The sequence below is a fragment of the Phalacrocorax aristotelis genome, chromosome 1 (genome assembly GCF_949628215.1).
Source record: "Phalacrocorax aristotelis chromosome 1, bGulAri2.1, whole genome shotgun sequence".
NCBI lineage: Eukaryota > Metazoa > Chordata > Aves > Suliformes > Phalacrocoracidae > Phalacrocorax > Phalacrocorax aristotelis.
Genome location: NC_134276.1, coordinates 137,436,375 through 137,455,879, shown reverse-complemented (window position 1 = coordinate 137,455,879; position 19,505 = coordinate 137,436,375). Strand labels below are relative to the sequence as shown.

The 19,505-nt window shown below is 43.5% G+C and overlaps 1 protein-coding gene across 1 annotated transcript; it reads left to right on the top strand.

Moving 5' to 3' along the window:
* Nucleotides 1-319: 319 nt before the first annotated feature.
* On the top strand, nucleotides 320-17,975 carry NOBOX (NOBOX oogenesis homeobox). Its single transcript, XM_075111607.1, has 8 exons — nucleotides 320-4,223; nucleotides 4,660-4,766; nucleotides 5,324-5,442; nucleotides 6,362-6,495; nucleotides 13,736-14,006; nucleotides 14,562-14,911; nucleotides 16,807-17,154; nucleotides 17,722-17,975. The coding sequence occupies exons 1-8, from the start codon at nucleotides 3,500-3,502 to the stop codon at nucleotides 17,745-17,747; spliced, it is 2,079 nt and encodes a 692-aa protein (XP_074967708.1). The 5' UTR covers nucleotides 320-3,499; the 3' UTR covers nucleotides 17,748-17,975.
* The last annotated feature ends 1,530 nt before the right edge of the window (nucleotides 17,976-19,505 follow it).

The following is a 19,505-nucleotide window of genomic DNA, read 5'->3' as shown; positions in this document are numbered from 1 at the left end:
TGTTAAGTATTGAAAGGACACAAAATTACAGTGTCTAGAAGTCAAGAAGTGTCATTTATTTCTTGCAACCACTAGTTTATAGAGAATCAGAAGCACTGCTGAGCAGCTGCAGCCAGAGCACACAAAACAAGAATGTCTTCCTGCCAGCTCACACGGAAAGATAATGAGGTTCATCTCGTTTGCGTTACGCGATCCAATTTTGTAACATCTGCGTTTTCGAGGCACGCGATTAGCAGCGATATTTACGCCCGCTCCTCACGGGAGCTCACGAAGCGCGGTCCTTCAGGTGTGCCAGAAACACTCCTGTACCCGAGGCGCGGGGACCAGGTTTCTCCCCCCTCGCAGACCGGCTCTCCGGCCCCCCACAGCCGCGCTGCGAGGCGGGACGGCCGGGACGCCGGAGGGGGCAGAAGGAAGGCGGGCGGCGGCGAGCCCCGAACCGCCGCAGCGGGCTCCGAGCGGGGTGTCAGCCCCAGCCGCCGGCCCTGCTCCGGCCGCGGCGGGGGGGCTCCCGGGGCTGCGGTACCGGCGAGCCCTGCTGCTGGTGCGCGAAGCGGCGGGGTCCCAGCCCGCCCGGGCGGGCGGCTGAGGCAGGTCGGCCAGGTAGCCTCGGCCCCGCTCTCCCCCGACGGTCGCTGGCGGCCCAGGTGGCCTTGATGAGGCGGCCGGGGCCGGCGGCCGCAGCCCGCGCGGGGCAGGTCGCCGGGCGGGGCATTAACCGGGCCGGACGCGCCGCCGCCGCGCCGGCATGGACGGGGCGGGCGCGGAGGAGGAGCGGGAGCCCAAAGGGCTGGGTAAGGGCCGGGCCGCGGGGCCGGGGCGCCGGCGCTCATTAATGACCGGGAAGGGGGAGGCACCCGGCAATGAGCCTAATGAGCAGCCCCGGTGGAGGATAACGGCCCCGTCGCCTCCTCCAGGCTGCGGCCGTCTGTGCAGTGGGCCCGCCGAGCGGGCGGTGGCGGCGAGGGCCGGCGGCCATTTGCCCCCTCGTTGCCTTGGGCGGGCGGTCCTGCCTTACTCCGGCCCTGGGGGTGACCCACCATTTTGCCCGGAGAGTGTCGGGGGATTTGGGGCTGCGGGCTGCTGCTGGGCCCGCTGCCTGCGCCGCATTCCTGCCACCTGGCTTGTACAAGTGCCTGGCAAGCTGGCGTGAGGGCTGGGGCCGGTGGTCTGCCCCTCGTATCACACTGAGGGGTTTCTGCTGCCTCTGGGTTTCTATGCTGCTGGCACTTAACACCTTCGCCCCCATCCAGGTTTTCCTCCTCCTGGTCTGTGCTTGCGTGGGTGGACCTGTGAAGTCGGTAGTTCTGCCTGTGCATGTGTTCAGGTTGCTCCAAGCAACCTTAAAAATCTTGCTGACACTGTGCAAGTGGATACCTTGTTCCAAGAAATGTCTAAGCAGGTGGTTGTGAGAAGAAAGAGGGCTTTGCTTCCTGCTCATGCACTTTCAGCGGCTCAGATGTTCCAGACTCTCTCTGTATGATGTTCCCAGTCAGTTAAATCTCTTCCACTTAAAGTTATGTTTACCTAAAAGTGGGACAAAGTGACGCGCAGTCTGGTCTCTTGTCATATGAATGATGGGAGAAAGGAGTGGTTTGATAACTCCCTATTTGTTTCTGTGAAGGCCTGTCTTTTCAAACTTTATTTTCATTTCAGGTCTTTTCTTTGGCAATCCCAAGTTGTTGTCAGGCCTTTGCTCTATGTTTTAGAAATAGAGACAGCAATTTACTTTCTCTTGGAGGAATATTTTTGTAGATGATCTAAAACTCCCATGTGTCAATCTCTTTGCTGCAGATACAAGGTACATACACAAGACTGAAATATATTTTCAAAGTGTATGATGTAAGCACATACTGCTGGTTGCACAAAAATAAGTAAAAAGCCTTCTCAAAGCACTAAACTGAAGGTGCTGTTCCTCATTTGAGGCAGAAGGTGAGTGACAGGATGGGTGATGTGAAAATATTAGCTTTTTCACATAATGAGACAAGCTCAGGCAGTGAGGAGAATGGTGGAAAAGGAATTCTATAGAACATAGCCAGCTTCTGCCTTGCTCAGTTCTTGACCCTCCCCATCAGAATATTTCATCTCATTTAACAGCACTGGAAACTGTTGCTGCTAAACAAGATCAAATTATTATAGTTGCATAGTTTCCTGCTTCTGTGTCTTTCCCCTGCAACTAATTCAGTTCTCTCAATCCTGTTAAAAGCAAATTAGAAGGTCTAGGAAGCAGCCTGGCATCCCCTTGTACTTCCTTGAAGATTCTCCCATCTGACTGGTGGTGTGGGGTTCCTTCTTGGTTAACAATCGTTTAAGAAGGAAACACTGAGGCAGAAACCAAGTCCTTTATTTTGGTATTGCACTCATATATATCAAAAGTAGGACAGGGTGAAATAAAATTATTTTAGATCTTTTTCCCCCCAAATCAAACAACCACATTTCTTGGTAGGCACATACAACTGAAATGCTGCCAACAGCCTGCTCAAACTTTCCTCTTTCCAGACAGAGGCAGATATATAGGTTTGGTTTTATTTATTCTACTTTCTATTCTTAAGAAACAGTTACCTTTTTTTTTTTTTTTTAAGTAGCAGAAATCACACAGACTCACACATTCTGAGACAATCAGGTGGTTTTTTTATTTTGGAAATGTATATGCCAGCTGGAAAGTATAACATGTCTTTATTATTCTCTTGCCTATTTTAATTATCTCTCTTGCTGTGTTCTTTCTGACCTGTCTTCTACTATTCAGTTTCTCTTATGGTAATGCAGTTTGTGCTTTTTGTTAGACTTAGTCAGACTTATTCACCTACTTTTGTCCTCAGCCAGCTCTTTCATTACCTATCTGTAAGTCTATTATTAGTAAGTGTTGTGGCTGAAGCTGCAGAAAACTAATTTAAGGCAGGTATTAGAAGCTTGTACAATTATTTGGTTTTTTTGCTTGGTCAGCTTGAGTATGATAGAAACAGAAACCTCTATCAATCAGAAAGTGATGCCATTTGTCAGATAATCACTGCTGACACAGAGGACCAGAATTTTGCTTGTATTTTCCTTTTGCTTATATTTTCCTTTTGCTTATTTTAATAAGGTGACACTTGTCTTGGTAAGTAATTGATTTTTGTTCTGCTCCTTATTCCAAAGACCTTTGTTATCTCCAGTGCTGTTTTCCCACTACTGTATTTGTAATATGCAACCTTCTCTTTATTCTTTGTGTCTGGAATTAATTTTTTCCTGTAGTTTACAGTTGGTTGTTTTTGAAGGCATCTTTGCTCTCAAAATGAGGCTTTTCTCTTCTCTTCTCAGATATTTGAATCACGTTGACCGTATCACATCCTTTGCTGTTGCCTTCATAGCAGCACTCTGTCCTGGTGACGGTCTTTATTTTGAACTCTCCAGTCCTCACTGTTGGGCTTCATTGTGTAGTGTTTTCCTCCTCCCATAACTGAAACTTCTTATCCGGGCACAGCCTTTTTCTCGTGCCATCCAGGCACATCCGGCTTAGGCAATGTGCATCTGGGGTGTGTGGGGTGTTGTTTCTCTCCTTTTCCTTGTAGAGTGCAAGGACGAGAAGGAGGACGCATTGCTGAATACTGAGCACTTTGTGGTAGATGCTGATGCTGTCGGTACAGGGAGCAGTGTGCTATCTGCTTTCCAAAGCACAGCTGTAAAGGATACCTTGGAAACAGAAGATGGGATCAACCCACTAAAGAAGGTGGAGGAAGATGGAAGATATTGCACCCTGCAGGTAACTGGGTCAACTTCCCATGACTTAGCAGCCCCTGACGGCCAGCTCAACCTTGCCTCAGTGTGGGGGGGGCTGTCAGATTTCCTCAGTGACATGAAGGGTCTGTCCCCACTTTCTGTGGTTGAATTTGCACGGGAGCCCGCAAGTCAGTCAGGGTCACGTGAACAGTGTGACAGCTATTACTCTGATGGGATTGAAAAGGAGGCAAAGAAGAAAAAAAGTAACCACAGAAGTGGAACGTGCACTGAGAAAGCATCTAGTGGAATCCCTGGAGACATCTGCAGGCGGCATATGTGTGGCCCAGCTACTCGCCGATCAACCAAATGCACTTCAGCCAATGCTGCAGCTCAGCAATCCAACAAGGTGTCTTCAGTTCTGGAATCCAGAAGCAGCCATGATGGGACCAAGGGAAAAAAAGAGTTACTTGAGAATCCAGAAATTCTACCACGGGTCAGGAAGAAGTCACGCACCTTCTATAGCACAGGTAGATACTGGGGAACCCACTGGCAGACAGTGACACTTGTAGTGCCAGTGGCACTGACATTTCCTTCACCATACTGAAGGCACAGAATGGAGGTGCTGAACTGCTCTAGCTGGTATTGCAATGCATTGTACACTGTTAGATGGGTGAAGGCTTCTTCAAATCAAGGTTGATGAGTGCTTTATGTTTGAAGTATTGCTAGTGATGCTCTGTGTTTTACTGTGGAAGATGACTTTTGTTTATTTTTGTGGTTTACTTAAAAAAACAAAAACACCTTTTCTGTTGTTCCTGTATTTCTAAGAATAGTAAAAATGTTCTGTTTTGTTTTTCCCGTCTTGTTTCTTTTGTTTGTTTGTTTGGGTTTTGGTTGTGGGTTTTTTTTTTTTTTCTTATCACATATTCCTCATCTCTCTCTCTTCGAATAATGCACCATTTCTAGAGCAGCTAGAAGAGTTGGAGAAGATGTTCCAGGAAGACCACTACCCCGATAATGAGAAGAGGAGGGAGATTGCGGCTGCGGTTGGTGTAACGCCACAGCGTATCATGGTAACACCTGTGTGGGTAACAGTGCTGCTGACTGCAGGTTCTTTGCAGAAAATGGACAGACAGGGACTGGGGCAGGGAGGAGGAGTTTGAGTAGGAAGGAAGGAGGAGCCCATGAGTAATGGGATGGAGGCTGCATCTGCCACTGGTGACAAGAGAAGGAAGAGACCCCAAAGGGGTGGACACTGCATAGCCAAGTACCCCACCCAAAATAACAGTGGAGTCTGCTGTTGCGTACTCCATCTCTTCCCATTTCCTAAGTGAGACACATAATGGGTAGGTAAAAGAGGCTAAGGAGATTGGAGTTAATCTCTTATCTTGAAGAACATGGGCAACAAAGGAAGCTGGTGTTTGGGGCCATCTTTCTGCTGTTATTCTTTCGGTTTGCAATGGATCTTGCAGATTCTCTGGAAGAAAGATTTCTTGGGTTTATTTCTCTGAAAGAAAGGTTTCTGGTCTAACCAGGTGATGTGTGGAGGCAGTCATTGCTGATACATTGCCTGTGTCCCCATGTGTAGATGGTTTCCTCTCTGAATGCATCCTTTCTTTCCATTTATCAGGTCTGGTTTCAGAATCGCAGGGCAAAGTGGCGGAAATCAGAGAAGTTGAGTGTGAAAGGCAACAAAAAGTATTCAACGTCATCAGCTCTGTCAGTCCCCTTTGGGTCAGATGGTTATGGGTGAGGGACTTACTCTGTTTTCTCATTTCTCCACAATAGATACCTAAGGAATTAAACATTTTCCTTTGCCATTTCCCCTTTATTTTTAAGTTACAGAATGCTGACCATTGAGTTGGACCTTGGTAACCTGTCAGATTTCTGGGCAAGTTGTAGTGGACCTTCTTAAAAGCACTTTTGATTAACCTGTAGCACTGTTTTGAAATAAAACTTGAAATTACTGTGGCTGAAGTCATGTAGAGAGCAAGGGATGAGATAGGAAGTTCTGTGGAATCACCCCTTCATTTTTAGTTTATTTGAATACATTGGCCAGGCGCTTCGTGTGCCCTTGGGAATTCTTGTATCCAAGTCCTTCTTCCACCATCGCTTTACATGTCCATAGATTTTCATCTGGTGATGGAAATGCTGCTTGCTTAGATCAGTCTTACAGAGTCATGAGCTTCTTTGAAGAAATACAAGCTAGCACCTTTCATAAGCGAGCAGGGGACGTTTATTGGGGGGTGGGGGAAGGGATTATGTAAGAGGATAGGTGGTGTTTCAAAGTGGAGTGGGTAAATGAGTGAGGGAAGAAATTAGTCTCCACAGGGAGGTATTTATGGCAATCTGGAGTGAGAGTCTTCATGTGAAGAAAACAGAATGGAACTAAGTGAAAGATTGGATAACATCTGACTGATTTCATTGCACTGTCCCTACTGCCTGTCCTTCCCACAGTAGTGACCTGGGGCTGCTTCCCCAAATACTGTTGATACAGTGTTCCTTGCACTTTTTCTCCTCGCACTCACAAGTCAGCCAGCACTTTCCTTTTCCACCTGCTAGTGACCTAGGATTTGCCCATTGTAGGATAGTTAGAAGAGTGTATGCTTTGTCATAATGTCTTGTCTTGTTTCTGGTCCACGCTCATACCCTTTATGTATGTCTCCAGGGCACCTCTTCTGCCCATGCCTCCATTGCCTGACAGTGCTCATGACCAGTCTGCCACGCTTGGTGTAGACACTACAGCTGGGAACTACTCCAGCCTGCTCAGTGGACACCCTGCACCACTTGCCTCCTCCTCAGGTGAGACCCCTATCAGCACAAGTATTTTGCATAGCTACAGCATTAGCTGGTGGTGCTGGTAGGTTCCCAAACACTTCAGGGAAGGTCAAATGAGCCATATGCCATCAGTCCAAAAAGGAACACCAAGTTTAACAGCTCTCTGCTAATGGGGTATCTGCCAGTTATGTATCAGCACAGTGGTGCCTCCATGCTAATGCTAGAGCCAAATTTGCGGTCTTTATTCATGTCCTAGCACAAGCAAGCAAGGAATTCTAATATGACTTCATAAGGATACATGATCAGGGCGTTCTTCTGTAATAGCTGTTTGACACTGATACTACTTCTCTGAATGATGGTGAAAGTATCATTCTGGTTATTGTGCTCTTCATGGCAGAGACACACTTCCCATATTCTGGTTTAGACCGTAACGTTCTGACTACAACCTGTAATCAAGTGAGCTGTGTGAGGAAGGTGCATTGTATAAACTGCTGGGGTTGTAGAGCCTCCCTCAGGTACTCCATACCTTTAAATCTCCAAAGGATATTCTTTGACTTTGGACAGTGCAATCTTCCATTTTTGCAGAATCTTGAGGGAGTGAGACTAGTTGAGTTCTTAAGCATACAGCTTAATTTAATGGCTGTTGCAGTGTTGTTGAAAGTCAGTGGGGTGTGCTGTTGGACCAGTTTTCTACCTGAACTGCATTTAGACATTAGATTAAAAATTGATGGCAACCAAAAAGAGGATTTGTTCAATTGTGTATTCATGTGTGCAGTGTCAGTGGATTGCCCGGAGTCAGGAATGTTCCCTAGAGCATTTCCTATATATGTTTATGTTTCCAAGTTGGCACAACTTGAAAGTATTTCCAAAGTGAACAGGACTTCGTGACTTCCTTAGGGATGAATATCCCAAGCAATAGATGCGCTGATATGTGGTACAGTGGTGTACACTTTCGTGCTTCCCAGTGTAATTCCTTCTTTTGAATCTCATGCCATCACTTCTGCCTCCTCATTGCATTCTAAATATCCAGGTTTATTAGTATTAAGGGCAGTTCTGTGCAAGTCATTTTCTAATAATGATCCAAAGACTTCAATATGTTTTTTAGTAGTGCTGATAGCTTAAAAGTATTTTGGCATTGTACAAAGCTACTATAAGATTGTATCAGTAAGTTTAGAATATTAATAAATAGATATGTATGTTAAAAGTACTTAATTGAGATACTTTCTTGATACCATAATTTAGCACTTCTGTCATTTAAATTGGCCTGTCTCAAGGCAAGGACTACTTTTGTCAATTCTATGAGCTGTTTAACCAATATGACAACTTCCATTAGTTCTGTTTTTTCCACTTGCAGCAGAGTAAGTATGGTCAAAGTGTTTGAATAATTCACTGCTTCCCAGAATGATGAAGTGGTGCAGTCTGAGTCCTGTATTTAATTAGACAAAGACCAAGATTTTGCAAAATGATTCATTTAAAAGAAACAAAACAAACATCCCCATATTTTTACACTTGTATTCAGAACTCTCCTGGTGTTTAAAGTACACCTGCAGACATGCTATTTAGTCAAGAGACAATATATTTGTTAGAGGAATAGAGTTTTTCAGGCATGTGATCTTGTCATCTGTCTGTATTGAGCAGTTTCTTTCTGGGGAGTCTGCACATTGGGATGCAGTTCTCCACATGGAAAATACAAGCAGTCTTTCTGATAGGAAAGAAATATCCCATCTGAATTCTTTGTATAATGTGTAAGGAGCTAAAAAGGCAAGTGAACGTACCTGAGAGTGCAGTGGGTATGTGAGAAAATGAGTGACAAAGATAGCTGGGTTTTTACTCCGTGAATCCTTTGAACTTGGTGCTGACTGCCACCTGTTGCATTTACTGTGTATACATCTAGCTATTATGAAACACATGCTTCCTTTGCTTGTCCGAAACCCCTGTATCTTCGGTGTTAAGGACATGTGAGGATGAGAATGCCCTTCATTCTGGTACATCTATGTGAGGGAAGAAGCTTCCCCTTGTTCTCTTTAAATCATCCTGGACAAGAAGTAATGAAATCTATTTGTGTCATCTAAGGCTGATAAATACTTTCCAGATACAGATCTGTTTGGAAAAAAAAAAACAAAAAAAAAGGTACCTTTTCTAAATGACTTTGCAGAAAAGAGGCATGCTTTGCTAATGCACATGAACTGTGATTTTTTGAATATTGTTTTTTAACCTGGTTTCCTAAGAGGAGGGAGGAATATGGTGTGTGTGATGAGCCACATGCTCTCTTTGTTTTTGAAATGTGTACTGCCCTTGAAATTTGTTTAATACAATTTGATGGAAGGTGGGAGTCTTTAAAAACTATGTTCCTACGAGTCATGGGAAAATTGGTGCCTGGTAAGAGTAGAGACCTAAGTTAGTGCTCCCTCTGAGGTAAGAGACTGCTACCAGGTGTAGGGAGTTCTCGCAGAAGAGAGATCTGCACGGCACAATCGAAGGAACAGCTGTCGCAGTTTTGCCTTACTAGATGCAGGATAATGCTGCCATGGGGAATGAAACTTGTTTTTTTTTTTGTTACTTAGCAATGGGTAGGCAGACGTTTCTGTTTAAGAATGAGAGCAGAAAATGAAACGGAAGAAAAATGAAAGACAATGCAACTTTCAAATTCATTCAGTCTCCTTGTTCAGAAAAAAATCTTGACAATTATTGGGGCCATCGAGAGTCCACCTGTTTTCTTCATTAGAATATCTCAGAAAATGAAGGAGATAAAACTTGGATAGGATAAAATCCAAAGTAACAGGCAAATTAAAAGAGGGAACAAATCAATAAAAAGGTCATCAATTTACAAGGCAAAAACAATTGCTTAGTAGAAGTGGCCCCTGTGGAAACAGCTTATGGCAGGTTTCAGCAAAATAATCTGTGACCTGTGAGCAATGGTGCAGTTGTACCCAGAGTCTGTGGCCTAATGGAGTGGCTATTCAGGTGCTTTCCTTGGTAGCAGTGTGTTTAACCACTTTCAGCAGGACAAGCAAATGATTTAAGTGCACAGGAACAGTATGATCTGTTACCTTCAGAGACTGTTCAGTGCCGCCTTTGCCATTGTTTTCACTTGCTCTAGCCAGTAGTTCTGGATGTTGGTTTACGGTTTTTTGTTTGGTTTTGGTTTTTTTTTTTTCAAATGACCCACTGTTTTGTACAGTTCCACAAACAAGCTCATTAAACATGCCAACAAGTTGTATTTGAGCAGTTATGGCTTCTGATTTTGATATTAGCCACACCAGTTGCCCTAAAAGCCTTTTGTGCTTCAAAAATTGTCTTGAGCTTGCCTTGATCTTAGAATCATTTTTTTACTACTTTTGCTAGACAGATAGCTTGCTTTAAATTAATGGAGGCTTTTTTGACATTTGCAGTTATTTGAAGTTTTTCTTGTTTGTCTGAGATTTCTTATGGGTATATATCTGTGATTCATTGGCTGAAAACATTGGCTTATGTTTTCTTTAGAGTTGACCCTTTAGAAAGAAAAGTTACTTTCTATGCCTCTGGTTTGTGGGAGGAGATTTTTCTGCCCCACTGGTGCAGTTGCAGGAAATATTTTCTTTCACGTGGCTATCTTGCTGAGAACATATGTCAGGAGCCCAGCCTATGCTGGTATCTCTTATGCACATAGCAAGAGGATTATTCAGTGGCAGAGATGGGTTTGTAACGGCAGTCTTGGGAGCAACTGGATGAAATCGGATGTGATCTGTCAAAGAACAGTAAATAAATTACAAACTCTAATGATATCACTTACAGGATTCTGGCTTTTGAACAAATTACTTTAAAGCTAGCTGACATGGCAAGCAAGAGTAATACCTTTTCAACAAGTGGTAGGTTCTGGCATACTGAAAATCCAGAAGAGGATCAGACTGACACACCTCAAAGCAGTGCAGTTAGAGACTGAAGTTGGTTTACTGATCTTCAATCCATTAAATGAAAAATGCCATTGCTCCTAAGTTTGATGACTATTTTGTCTACTTTCAAAATGTCCTTTACAAGAGAGATGTATTTTCTCATCATTTCAAGAAGAGGATATATCTATGAAAAGCTTTGTGATGGCCATTGATGTTCCAGTAAATGCTGCAATTACAGAGGCATGTTTCATCAAAAGAAACTGGATTGGATAGTGTATGACATAAAGACTTATAGTAACAGAGCCTTTTGCTGAACTCTTGATGCTTGAGAAAGCAGCCCTAGCAAGTACACCATCTGAGGCTAGACTGGTTGCTCAGACTGTAAACATCAGCTGCATTGTGTCCAACACTGGGCTTGTTGAACAGTTATAATCATGGTCTCCAGCCTCCCAAACAGTCTGCAAGCAGTTGCATAGTTACTGCCTGAATCATTGCAGGCATCTCATGCCAAGACCTTTTGGAATCAACATAATAAGCACTTGACTAAGAAAATAATATATGGCTCCAATGTAGATAGGCGTCACTTAGGTTACAAATCTCATGCATGTGATCTGGTCTGTTAACAACAGTGAAAGCAGCTTCCTAGAGCATTTGAAAACCACGTTTTCACTGTTGAAACCATGCCCTGTTGTAAGTTCATGGACACCTCTCTAGAATAGGCCTCAGTCTCCTTCAGGACTGGTGAAAGATTGAAATCACAGTCATCCTGATAGAAATATACACATCCATTTTTGTTAATTTAAGACTGTATCACATTCATTGGAAGCTATATGCATTAAAGAATGGGTCACTTAACTCTGCTAGGATATTGAGGAAGCAGCTATAGTAGGGGAAACACAGCTGTGTAACTGAACACTTAGAATAGCCATTCTTGAGTTAAGGCAAGTGTAATGCCAGGGCTGGTTCAGAGATCTGAAGCTGCAAATTATTAAATTGCTCTCCAAACTTCCCAAGACTGTCTCATGGACCGAAAACCCAGAAAGAGTGGAAGTGATAAACAAAAAATCCTACTGTTACTGGATGTAACAGTTCACTGTTGTTCACTGCGTGTTCACTGGAAAGCCTTCTGAGGATATGTGTCTCTTCATCAATATCAGGAAGAGCAACAGAATTGTAAAATATAAGTATTATCTCAAGCCATTGATCAGAACTCATCATTGCATAAGATGCTGGGATCTTCTGTAAATATAGTATCAGATTTAGCAGATGCTACTTCTTTGGGAATTGTTTATTCTTACTGCATTTGTGGCTTTATTCAGAAGATGTAAATTCAGTGTCTGTCTTTGAAAGGACTAAGAAGTAGAGGAAACTTCATAAAAGGCTGAACCAGTCCTTTGGAGCCCGAGTGTGCTGTCTTCACAAACTCGTTGCCTGTGGGTCCTACTGCCATGATCCACAGAGATCATCTGCACTAAGCATTGCAAATATTTCAGAAAACAGAACTTAATTCTTACGAGGTGTGAAAGTGGGTTTAGAAGTGATTTCCTGGGCTATGTGGTTAGGACCGCTTGTATTCATCCTGAGCAAGACTAAGGCCATCTGCAGAATAGCTATTCTTACTGTCATTATTGAACTGAAACTTGATCAGGATATAGACTGTTTTTCATGTAAGTTGTGCTCCACAAGGCTGCTGTTTCATAACGTTTGTGTGAACTGCTGCATTCTGGGCCAGAAAGGTTAAGAAAACCAGTGCAAATGAAAGTTTTAAAAAATCAGAAGAGATCTTCAGCTTCATTTCTGGCTAAGCCGTTTTGACTTGCAAGGAAGCTAAATGTTGTCTCGGCTAGTGCTTTGTTTTGTGGGACTAGATCTGTGCTGTGTCAAAAAATGGGTGTGACGGGTACATCAGAGATGCTGCCTGACATGGGGAAGTAGTATGTTCAAATAGAAAAAGTAAACTACTGAGAATTGCCTTGGCATGTGCATGCTTTAGAGATGCCATCCTAGATTTTGCTCTAGTTTTCTAAATGAGCCCAAAATCAGGGCTATTCAGGTTTTCATTGAAATGTCAGGACTCCCTCTTTCCATAGTTGCAGAGGCTGAAAAGAATTGAATGTGGGAAGATGCAATAAGATAGACACAACTGCACAGCACACTGGGGAATCTGAGAAATGATGCTGCAAGGTGTTGAAATGGAATCTCCTTATCAGCTCTCTGGGCACGCATACCAGAACTCTCCAAAGGTTGCTTGCTGTGGCGGCTTTATGTTTAAGGCCTTTGATTCACACCTGGTGGAGTGCATTTGATGTTACTCTGGAAGCCTACAAGGGTGAAGTACAGCTGTAAACTACCCATCTGGCTTGCTTTCCCTGGATGCTTTACAATGTGTGGGAGGTGACCAATTTTACCTGAACAGTCAGTGATATATTCTCATGTCTGCCTCATCCTTGTGCTGGTTCAGCCTAGCTGGACTTGAAAAATCAGTTCAAATTCTGTCATGCACACCTGGTGGTTACACTTCTCAAGAGAGAAATCATTTGCTGTTTGGCATATTAAAAGAGAATCTTGTTCTCTTGCACCGTGTGCAAGCTTCTTGAAGTTCGGTGTATAGTTGTTACTCTGGATCACCAGCATACATGATTCTGACCTTTTCATTTGCTATATTGTCCTCTTTCCACAGAGGCTGTTCTGTAGGAAACTGTTCCTCTCTCCTTTTCCAGCAGTGACTGAGGAGACAGGTCACCAAACAAGATTCTAGCAGCCAAATGGTGTTGGTTTCCTTTTCCATCTACCAGCTTCTTTTTCCCAAGGTCCTTTGGCTGACATCTCTGCCTTTTTGTTTTTTGGTGTGGTTTTTTTGTTTGTTTTGCCTTTTTTTTTTGTTTCGGCATGACTCATCAGAGGCCACACCACGAGTGAAAATTTGGCTAAAAAATGGCCTAGACAATGGATCTCTAAAGGCACATTTTTGTTTCTTTCAAACCACAGTTAAATTTTTCAAAAGGGTAATCTGTGCAGCACACTCTTCCCAGAGGACAGTAGAGATGGAAGATGGCTGGGGGATTGTTCCTGGCTTTTTTCCAGGAAGTACTTTGCTTCATTTGGCTGCCTTCTTGAAAGCTGAATAAATCCAGTATGCAGAGACTGAAATCATGAAGGTAATTTTATTTAACTAATAAACATAATCCTTTGTTCCAGAGAGCTTGCTGCTACTCCTTTTTGCTTCCCAGCAGCAATGCTGGTACTTGTTTACTTTTATTCGCATCAATTAACCTCTACTCTTTCACCAGCATCTTACTTTTCTCTTCTGCCACTCTTGTCATTCCCTCTGCTTGCTCCGTTTAATTTTTGGTATGACAGCATACTGTGACAATCTCTGTTTTTATTCACAGTCTCTTCAGTGGCACAAATGGTGGCATCTTGTGAAGCAGTTCAGACAAAGGCACTACCACAGCTCAACTTCAGTTCCAGCAGAATGGAGTGCTTCCCTAGCCTTCCCAGCCCTCCACCCATCCGCAGGGCCAGCCTACCTCTCAGTCTGTCCTTCAGCTCCCACAACCATATTGTTCCCTTGATGCTGGACACTCCCAACAGCGAATGCAGCTTGTCCAGTCAGGAAAATGGCTCCGGGGAGGCCTTTACTTCCAGCATCCAGAACCAAGGGTAGGAACAGTTGAGATTGTCTTCGAGGGAGATGAAAAAAGTGAACCCTGGGAGAAGCCTTGGGAGGGTGAAGGTGGGACACAGGACAAGGAAATAGGTGGGAGCATAAATGAGAAGTTAGATGTGGGAGTGAGGATGTTCTTTAAATGGAGTATGAAAAAGCGTATAACATGCATTGTAGGACAGGGCACCTGCTATGAAAAAAGTGGTACCTTTAGTCAGAGTGTGTTCAGAATTGCATGCCTGTCAAGTGAAGGTGGGGTTCAGAGGCACAGTGAAAAGGAATCCCTGAGACAGGGTGGGTGTGCTTTGGAGAGTGGGAAGAACTGAAGGAAAGGAAATCCCCCACTAGTGAAGAAACCTTCTGTGAAAGCACTTGGCTTAAGTGGTTTCTGTTGCTCTTGTCCTGTGCCTGGCATTTGGGAGGAAGGGTTGGCATGATAAGGGCTGGAGTGGCTGTCAAGGGGAAGATACAACAGTTGTTTATTGTACAGGTTGCTGTAGCTGTTGACCCTGCTTTAATCTCTGAATTGCGTCTCTCCTTGCTTGCCGCAGTTTGAGTTCACCAGTTTCCTGCCATTACCCTGGGCAGCTGGAGTCAGCAGGCAACCTAGAGACCACGTACTGTCAGTACAGCAGCCAGGGTGGAATTTACCAGCTGCCCCAATATCCCCAGCAACACCAGCTCTCCCAGTTCCATCATCTGCCAGGTCACCTGGCCAGCAATGTGCTCTCTAGTGTCCCTCTCACTCCTACACCACCACCCACTGAGTCCCATACAGCTTTCCTCGCCTTGCCTGGTAACAGTGGAGTCGTAACCTATGGGGCAGCAGGAGCTACACAAGGCTATGCACAAAACCACATGGGAGGACAGCTCTTGTTACAGCAGCCAAGTGGAAACTCAGGTAAATTTCTGAAATCTTTTGGCATCCCACTCCTCTACAGTAACTAAACAATACCTGGAAACATTCCAGATGAGCAGTGGTTTTACTGTTAACTGTCACAGAAAAAAGAAATGTGCATATACACGTACGCTTATATACATATATAGAGCACCCATCTTTTTTTTTTTCTAATTTCCTTGTATGCTTTTTTTTTTTAAGTTCTGAGTGATCCATTAATTTGAATCAAAAGTTACTACGTAGGCTGCATGTCAGAGTGTTACCATGTGAATATGTTGGGTAGTGCAATGGTTTTGTCTGGAATGGAGAGCTAACTTTTCTTTTTCAGGAGCGTACTGTTGCACAAACTACCATGCCTTTGGGGGGTGGGTGTGTGTGTGGACCAACGGCGCAGAGTGAAAGAGGTGCCACAGCAACTGGAATAGTTGGAGACAGCGAGAAAAACAGGCTTCTAACTCTGCTGGGCTTCCACAAAAACGATTTTGAAAGAACGTTGTGTGTCTTAGGGTACTACAAAAGAAGAGAGTTAGAGACAGGGGCCAACAGAGTGTGGTTATAGCGTCTTTCTTTTATTTCCTCTGACATGAATTTGCAACATCACTTAGATTCAACCAGTTCAGCATAATTTTCTAAAAAGTAACTAGGTAAAAATGGCATTGTCAGTCTCCTTGTTTTGTGTCAGGTATTTGTATTTCGAAGTTGTTCAAGCCCAAGTACAACCAAAAGATAAACTATTGCAGTTTATTTCTTTGGACTGTCAGGTGTGTTGAATTAAGCTTACAGTCTGAAAAATACATCTCTGTTCTTAAAGCGTAAGAGAAGAGTTTTCAGACCACAGATGTTGCTTCTGTTTTTGTACCGGTTTTGTACCGGTTTTGTGGACCTTGTCAGGGAGAGGAGCCTGACTCACAGGCTCATGGGTGCAAGCTGGCTCATGTTCACACTGTTCATGGCTAACGTTCTCCAGAACAGGTTGGCAGCACCCATGCTATCTAGCATACTTGGCCCGGTTCTCCTCTCTGGTTGTAAGGCATAATAATTATTTTCTGTGGTTTTTCAGTTTGAAGTGCCAGAATTAATGAGAGGGCTGTGTCCCAGCACACCAAATTAATGTTTTTATAGCGTGGTGCCAGAAGCGTGTGTTGCATGCCTTGGGGTATGTCGTGCGAGCATAAAGGGATGTGGAAAGCTGCAAGCCTTGTTAGGACTGATGAAGTTGGGGGATTGTTGAAGGAAACAAGGCAGAGTTGATGGTGTCTTATTCCATCCTTCTGTTCTGGGAAGGGATCCTATGGCTGTTATGCGGTGTGGATGACCAGGGCCTGGGCTTCTAGAAATGCAGTGGGGAGGGAACCAATCTATCAGTGTAGACACACCCATAGTTCTTACTTCAGCATGTAAGCAAGTGAGCAGTTTAGTTCAATTATAGATATTAATTAATAACATTCCTGCTTCCTGGATTGCAGCTTTAATAAATGAAAGTGAAGATTAAGCACCCAGCTTATGCTTTGCAGAGCTAACTTGGAAAATAGGAGTGGAGTCAAAAATATTGGCAGGGGTTGTGTCTAATATCATTACAGATCTGTGATATGTAATGTGCTATGATATGTAATGTATGTGGATCTGTGCTGAAGCGACATCATGTTTTTTAGATTGTAACAATGCTATGAACTTCTTAATTTTTTCCTCCTAATAAGTATGTTCTGGATAAATACACTGCAATGTCAACAACAAAGGTAACCTTCCCATGTGTGTGATGTCTGCTCCATTGCAGTAAACATTAAGGCATAACTGTAATAGTGTATTTGCACAACATGCACATTTTTACATATGCGTGGTTTTAATCCTCCTTTCCTTATTTTCATTATTCTGCCCTTTCTTGGTTGCTTTTTCCCCAGCAGGCATCACTGCCTATCAAGCTGCCCCCTGGAATGATTTGTACATGCAGGAAGCTCCGTTCTCCAATCAGTTGCGCTCACATATGCCATTTTCCAGCACAGCAGGAGGACAGTACTTCACAGAGGAGATTTCCTATACTCAGCCACCTTGCCTGCCCTCTTCTCCATATTTTCTTCAAGTGCCCAATGGAAGAACACTGGGATCTATGCCACATACTGGAAAACAAAAGGGAGTCACACCACCAGACCAGAGTTCATACCAGAACCACCAAACAGAGCCAGAGTTGACATCTTTTGCTGAAAGAGAGGAAGTAGAGAGTAGCGGCAAGAAAGGAGAGACTATTGTTGGTAACTGAAAGGCCAGCTGATTTTTTTTTTTTGGAGAGGGGGTAATATGGAAAGAGTTACAAGACAGCAGTAGCTCCTCTGAATGCAGGGTCAAAACTGTGGCATGAATGGGAATGGAACTTTTTTTTTCTGACTTGCCATCCAAGATGGGTCCCATTATCTTATATCTAGTCCTTAGATTCTTCTGTTTTTAGAAATGGGGACTTACAGGTCAGTAACATAGGTGGCAAAGTTCTCTCTGTCAGACGTTGTCCGTTGTCAGCTGAATGGCTACACAGGGCTGATTATTTCTAAGATTTCCAGAGGCATATACTCCTCTCTTCAAAGCAGAACTTCTTGAGCAAGAGAAGGGGAAGAGGGGAGCTTTCTGTTCGGTTTTCCATTTTCAGACTTTTATTTTGGAAACAAAATTACCTTACTCTAGATTTGTTGAAAGGTGCCCTACGCCTTAAATATTCTTTGGGGGTGTGTGTCTAATTTTGAAATATAAAACATTTGAAAAAAATCAGGTTATTCTTTGTCAAGTGAGATCACATTTTCTTATGAATTTGTTTGTTTTTTCTTCAGATACTGAAGAAGAAACTAATGACTGATGCTGCACTCTGAGAAAAAAAACAAAGGAAGAGAAGGAGTTACTATTTTAAGCTCTGCAAAATAAGAAGAGAGAAAAAGAGAGATGATAATAATATTTGCAACAGAAGCACTTTTTTTTCTTTTCTGGGTTGTATTTTTTTTCTTGTTGCCATGATTATTCTCCTGCTGAGGAAAGAAGCAGGGAAATTTCAGTCAATAAAAGCTTCTAATCTGTGTTTTTTGCAAATCTCCTGGCTTTATTCTTCTTAATGAATCCTAATCTTGAGGAGCTCACAGACAGGAAAGAGCTGATATAGGCACCGGAGTCATGTGGGTAGGTGGAAATTCCAGAGTCAGAAGGTATGGCTGTTACCTTGAAATATGTGGGAGGAGATCCCAGGAAGGATAAGACATATGCAAAACAGGGTGAAGAACTCCAGCAACTACACCTAATTTTAGGGACTCCAGATAGTGGAAGAAGTGTCATGGGAAGTCCATGGTGTTTGCTAGCCTTGAATTATTTTTTTTTTCTTAATTTTCAGTAAAAACTATAACAATAAATGATAGCAAAACTGTAACTATAAATGCCTGCAGTTGTAACCAGATCTCTATCAGTAATTAATTGGTTTAGCATCCTGTTTGAATTGTAGGTGGGTTTGCATGACTGAGGATTGTTTTGTCCAAAATTTTTTATGAATTAGTTGATAACTTAAATATTTGGTGGGTACCACTTTCTTGAGATACGTGGTCATCATCTCTGGGAGTGACCCAATGGGTTGTTGCTGAGAGGTGGCTCAGTTATTTTAAAAGGGAGGGGTTAAGCTCTCTACTGTCTTTTTCAGTTAACAGGAGCTGTGGACGGTTTACTTGGGTATGTACGCCTTGCATTTACATCTGCATCCTGTTAGGATGTGTTGCAGTTTAAACTGATACGATATTTCATAACTGTGGCTTTTCTCTCACATTCCTCAAATCTTGCTGTGTGAATATCGCGCCGCGGTGTTAGCAGGAGTAGTTTAGTAGAGCAAATGATCTTGGCTTGATAGTCTTGGCTTCTGCTTTACCTGGGACTGTCAGCCTAGGACATGGATAAAATGTGTCTCTGCAACCAGTCGTCAGCAGCAGTAGCAGGGGTCTCAAGTGATTGTTTGCTCCGGTACAAATGGCTGCAGCCCCTAGGAACCGCGGTTCCCAAATGGGATGTATAATATGAGTGGCTGAAATGTGTGTCAGGCTCTGGCCGTGTCCTTGTGAGGAGAGACCATTGTGTTGTAGGACGCTGGAGGTGCATTTCCTTTGATACCTTCGGTGTTCAGTCCTGAGTCTTTCCACTGCCTTTTGGACACAGGCAAGGTCTGAGTAATTGTTACATTTACAGTGATCTGGGTGTCCCTCTTGTACCTCATGAAATTGTTATCAGGTCTTCTGTTTCAGTTTCTCCATAGTCTGTTCATAAAGGTGTCTGGCAGGAGTTGAATGCTGCGGCTCCTCCTCTCCTTTTTTCCTTCTCCTGTGACTTGTAAAACACTGCTTTATGTCCAGCAGTGGCTGCAGACAGCTGAAGACTAAGCAGTGTAGTCAGGGTCAGATTTATATCCCCAATCTGCAGATTTATATAGAGATTCTGGAATTTTCATTTCCTAGAGCAAAAGTTTATTACTGTCTGTAACAGGCTGAGAACTGTTGGGGAACGTGCCTTAGTGCACACTTGTTTCACTCATCCGTGGCTGAACAGCCTAAACCAATATTTCCAAGAGGTGCGAATAGGAGTTTTCATT

Excerpts from the sequence above, each read along its gene's own strand:
- NOBOX (XM_075111607.1), top strand. The coding sequence starts at position 3,500 with ATGTGCATCTGGGGTGTGTGGGGTGTTGTTTCTCTCCTTTTCCTTGTA. Across the intron at positions 4,767-5,323 it reads TAACGCCACAGCGTATCATG|GTCTGGTTTCAGAATCGCAG; the intron begins GTAACACCTGTG and ends TCCATTTATCAG. Across the intron at positions 6,496-13,735 it reads ACCACTTGCCTCCTCCTCAG|TCTCTTCAGTGGCACAAATG; the intron begins GTGAGACCCCTA and ends TTTTATTCACAG.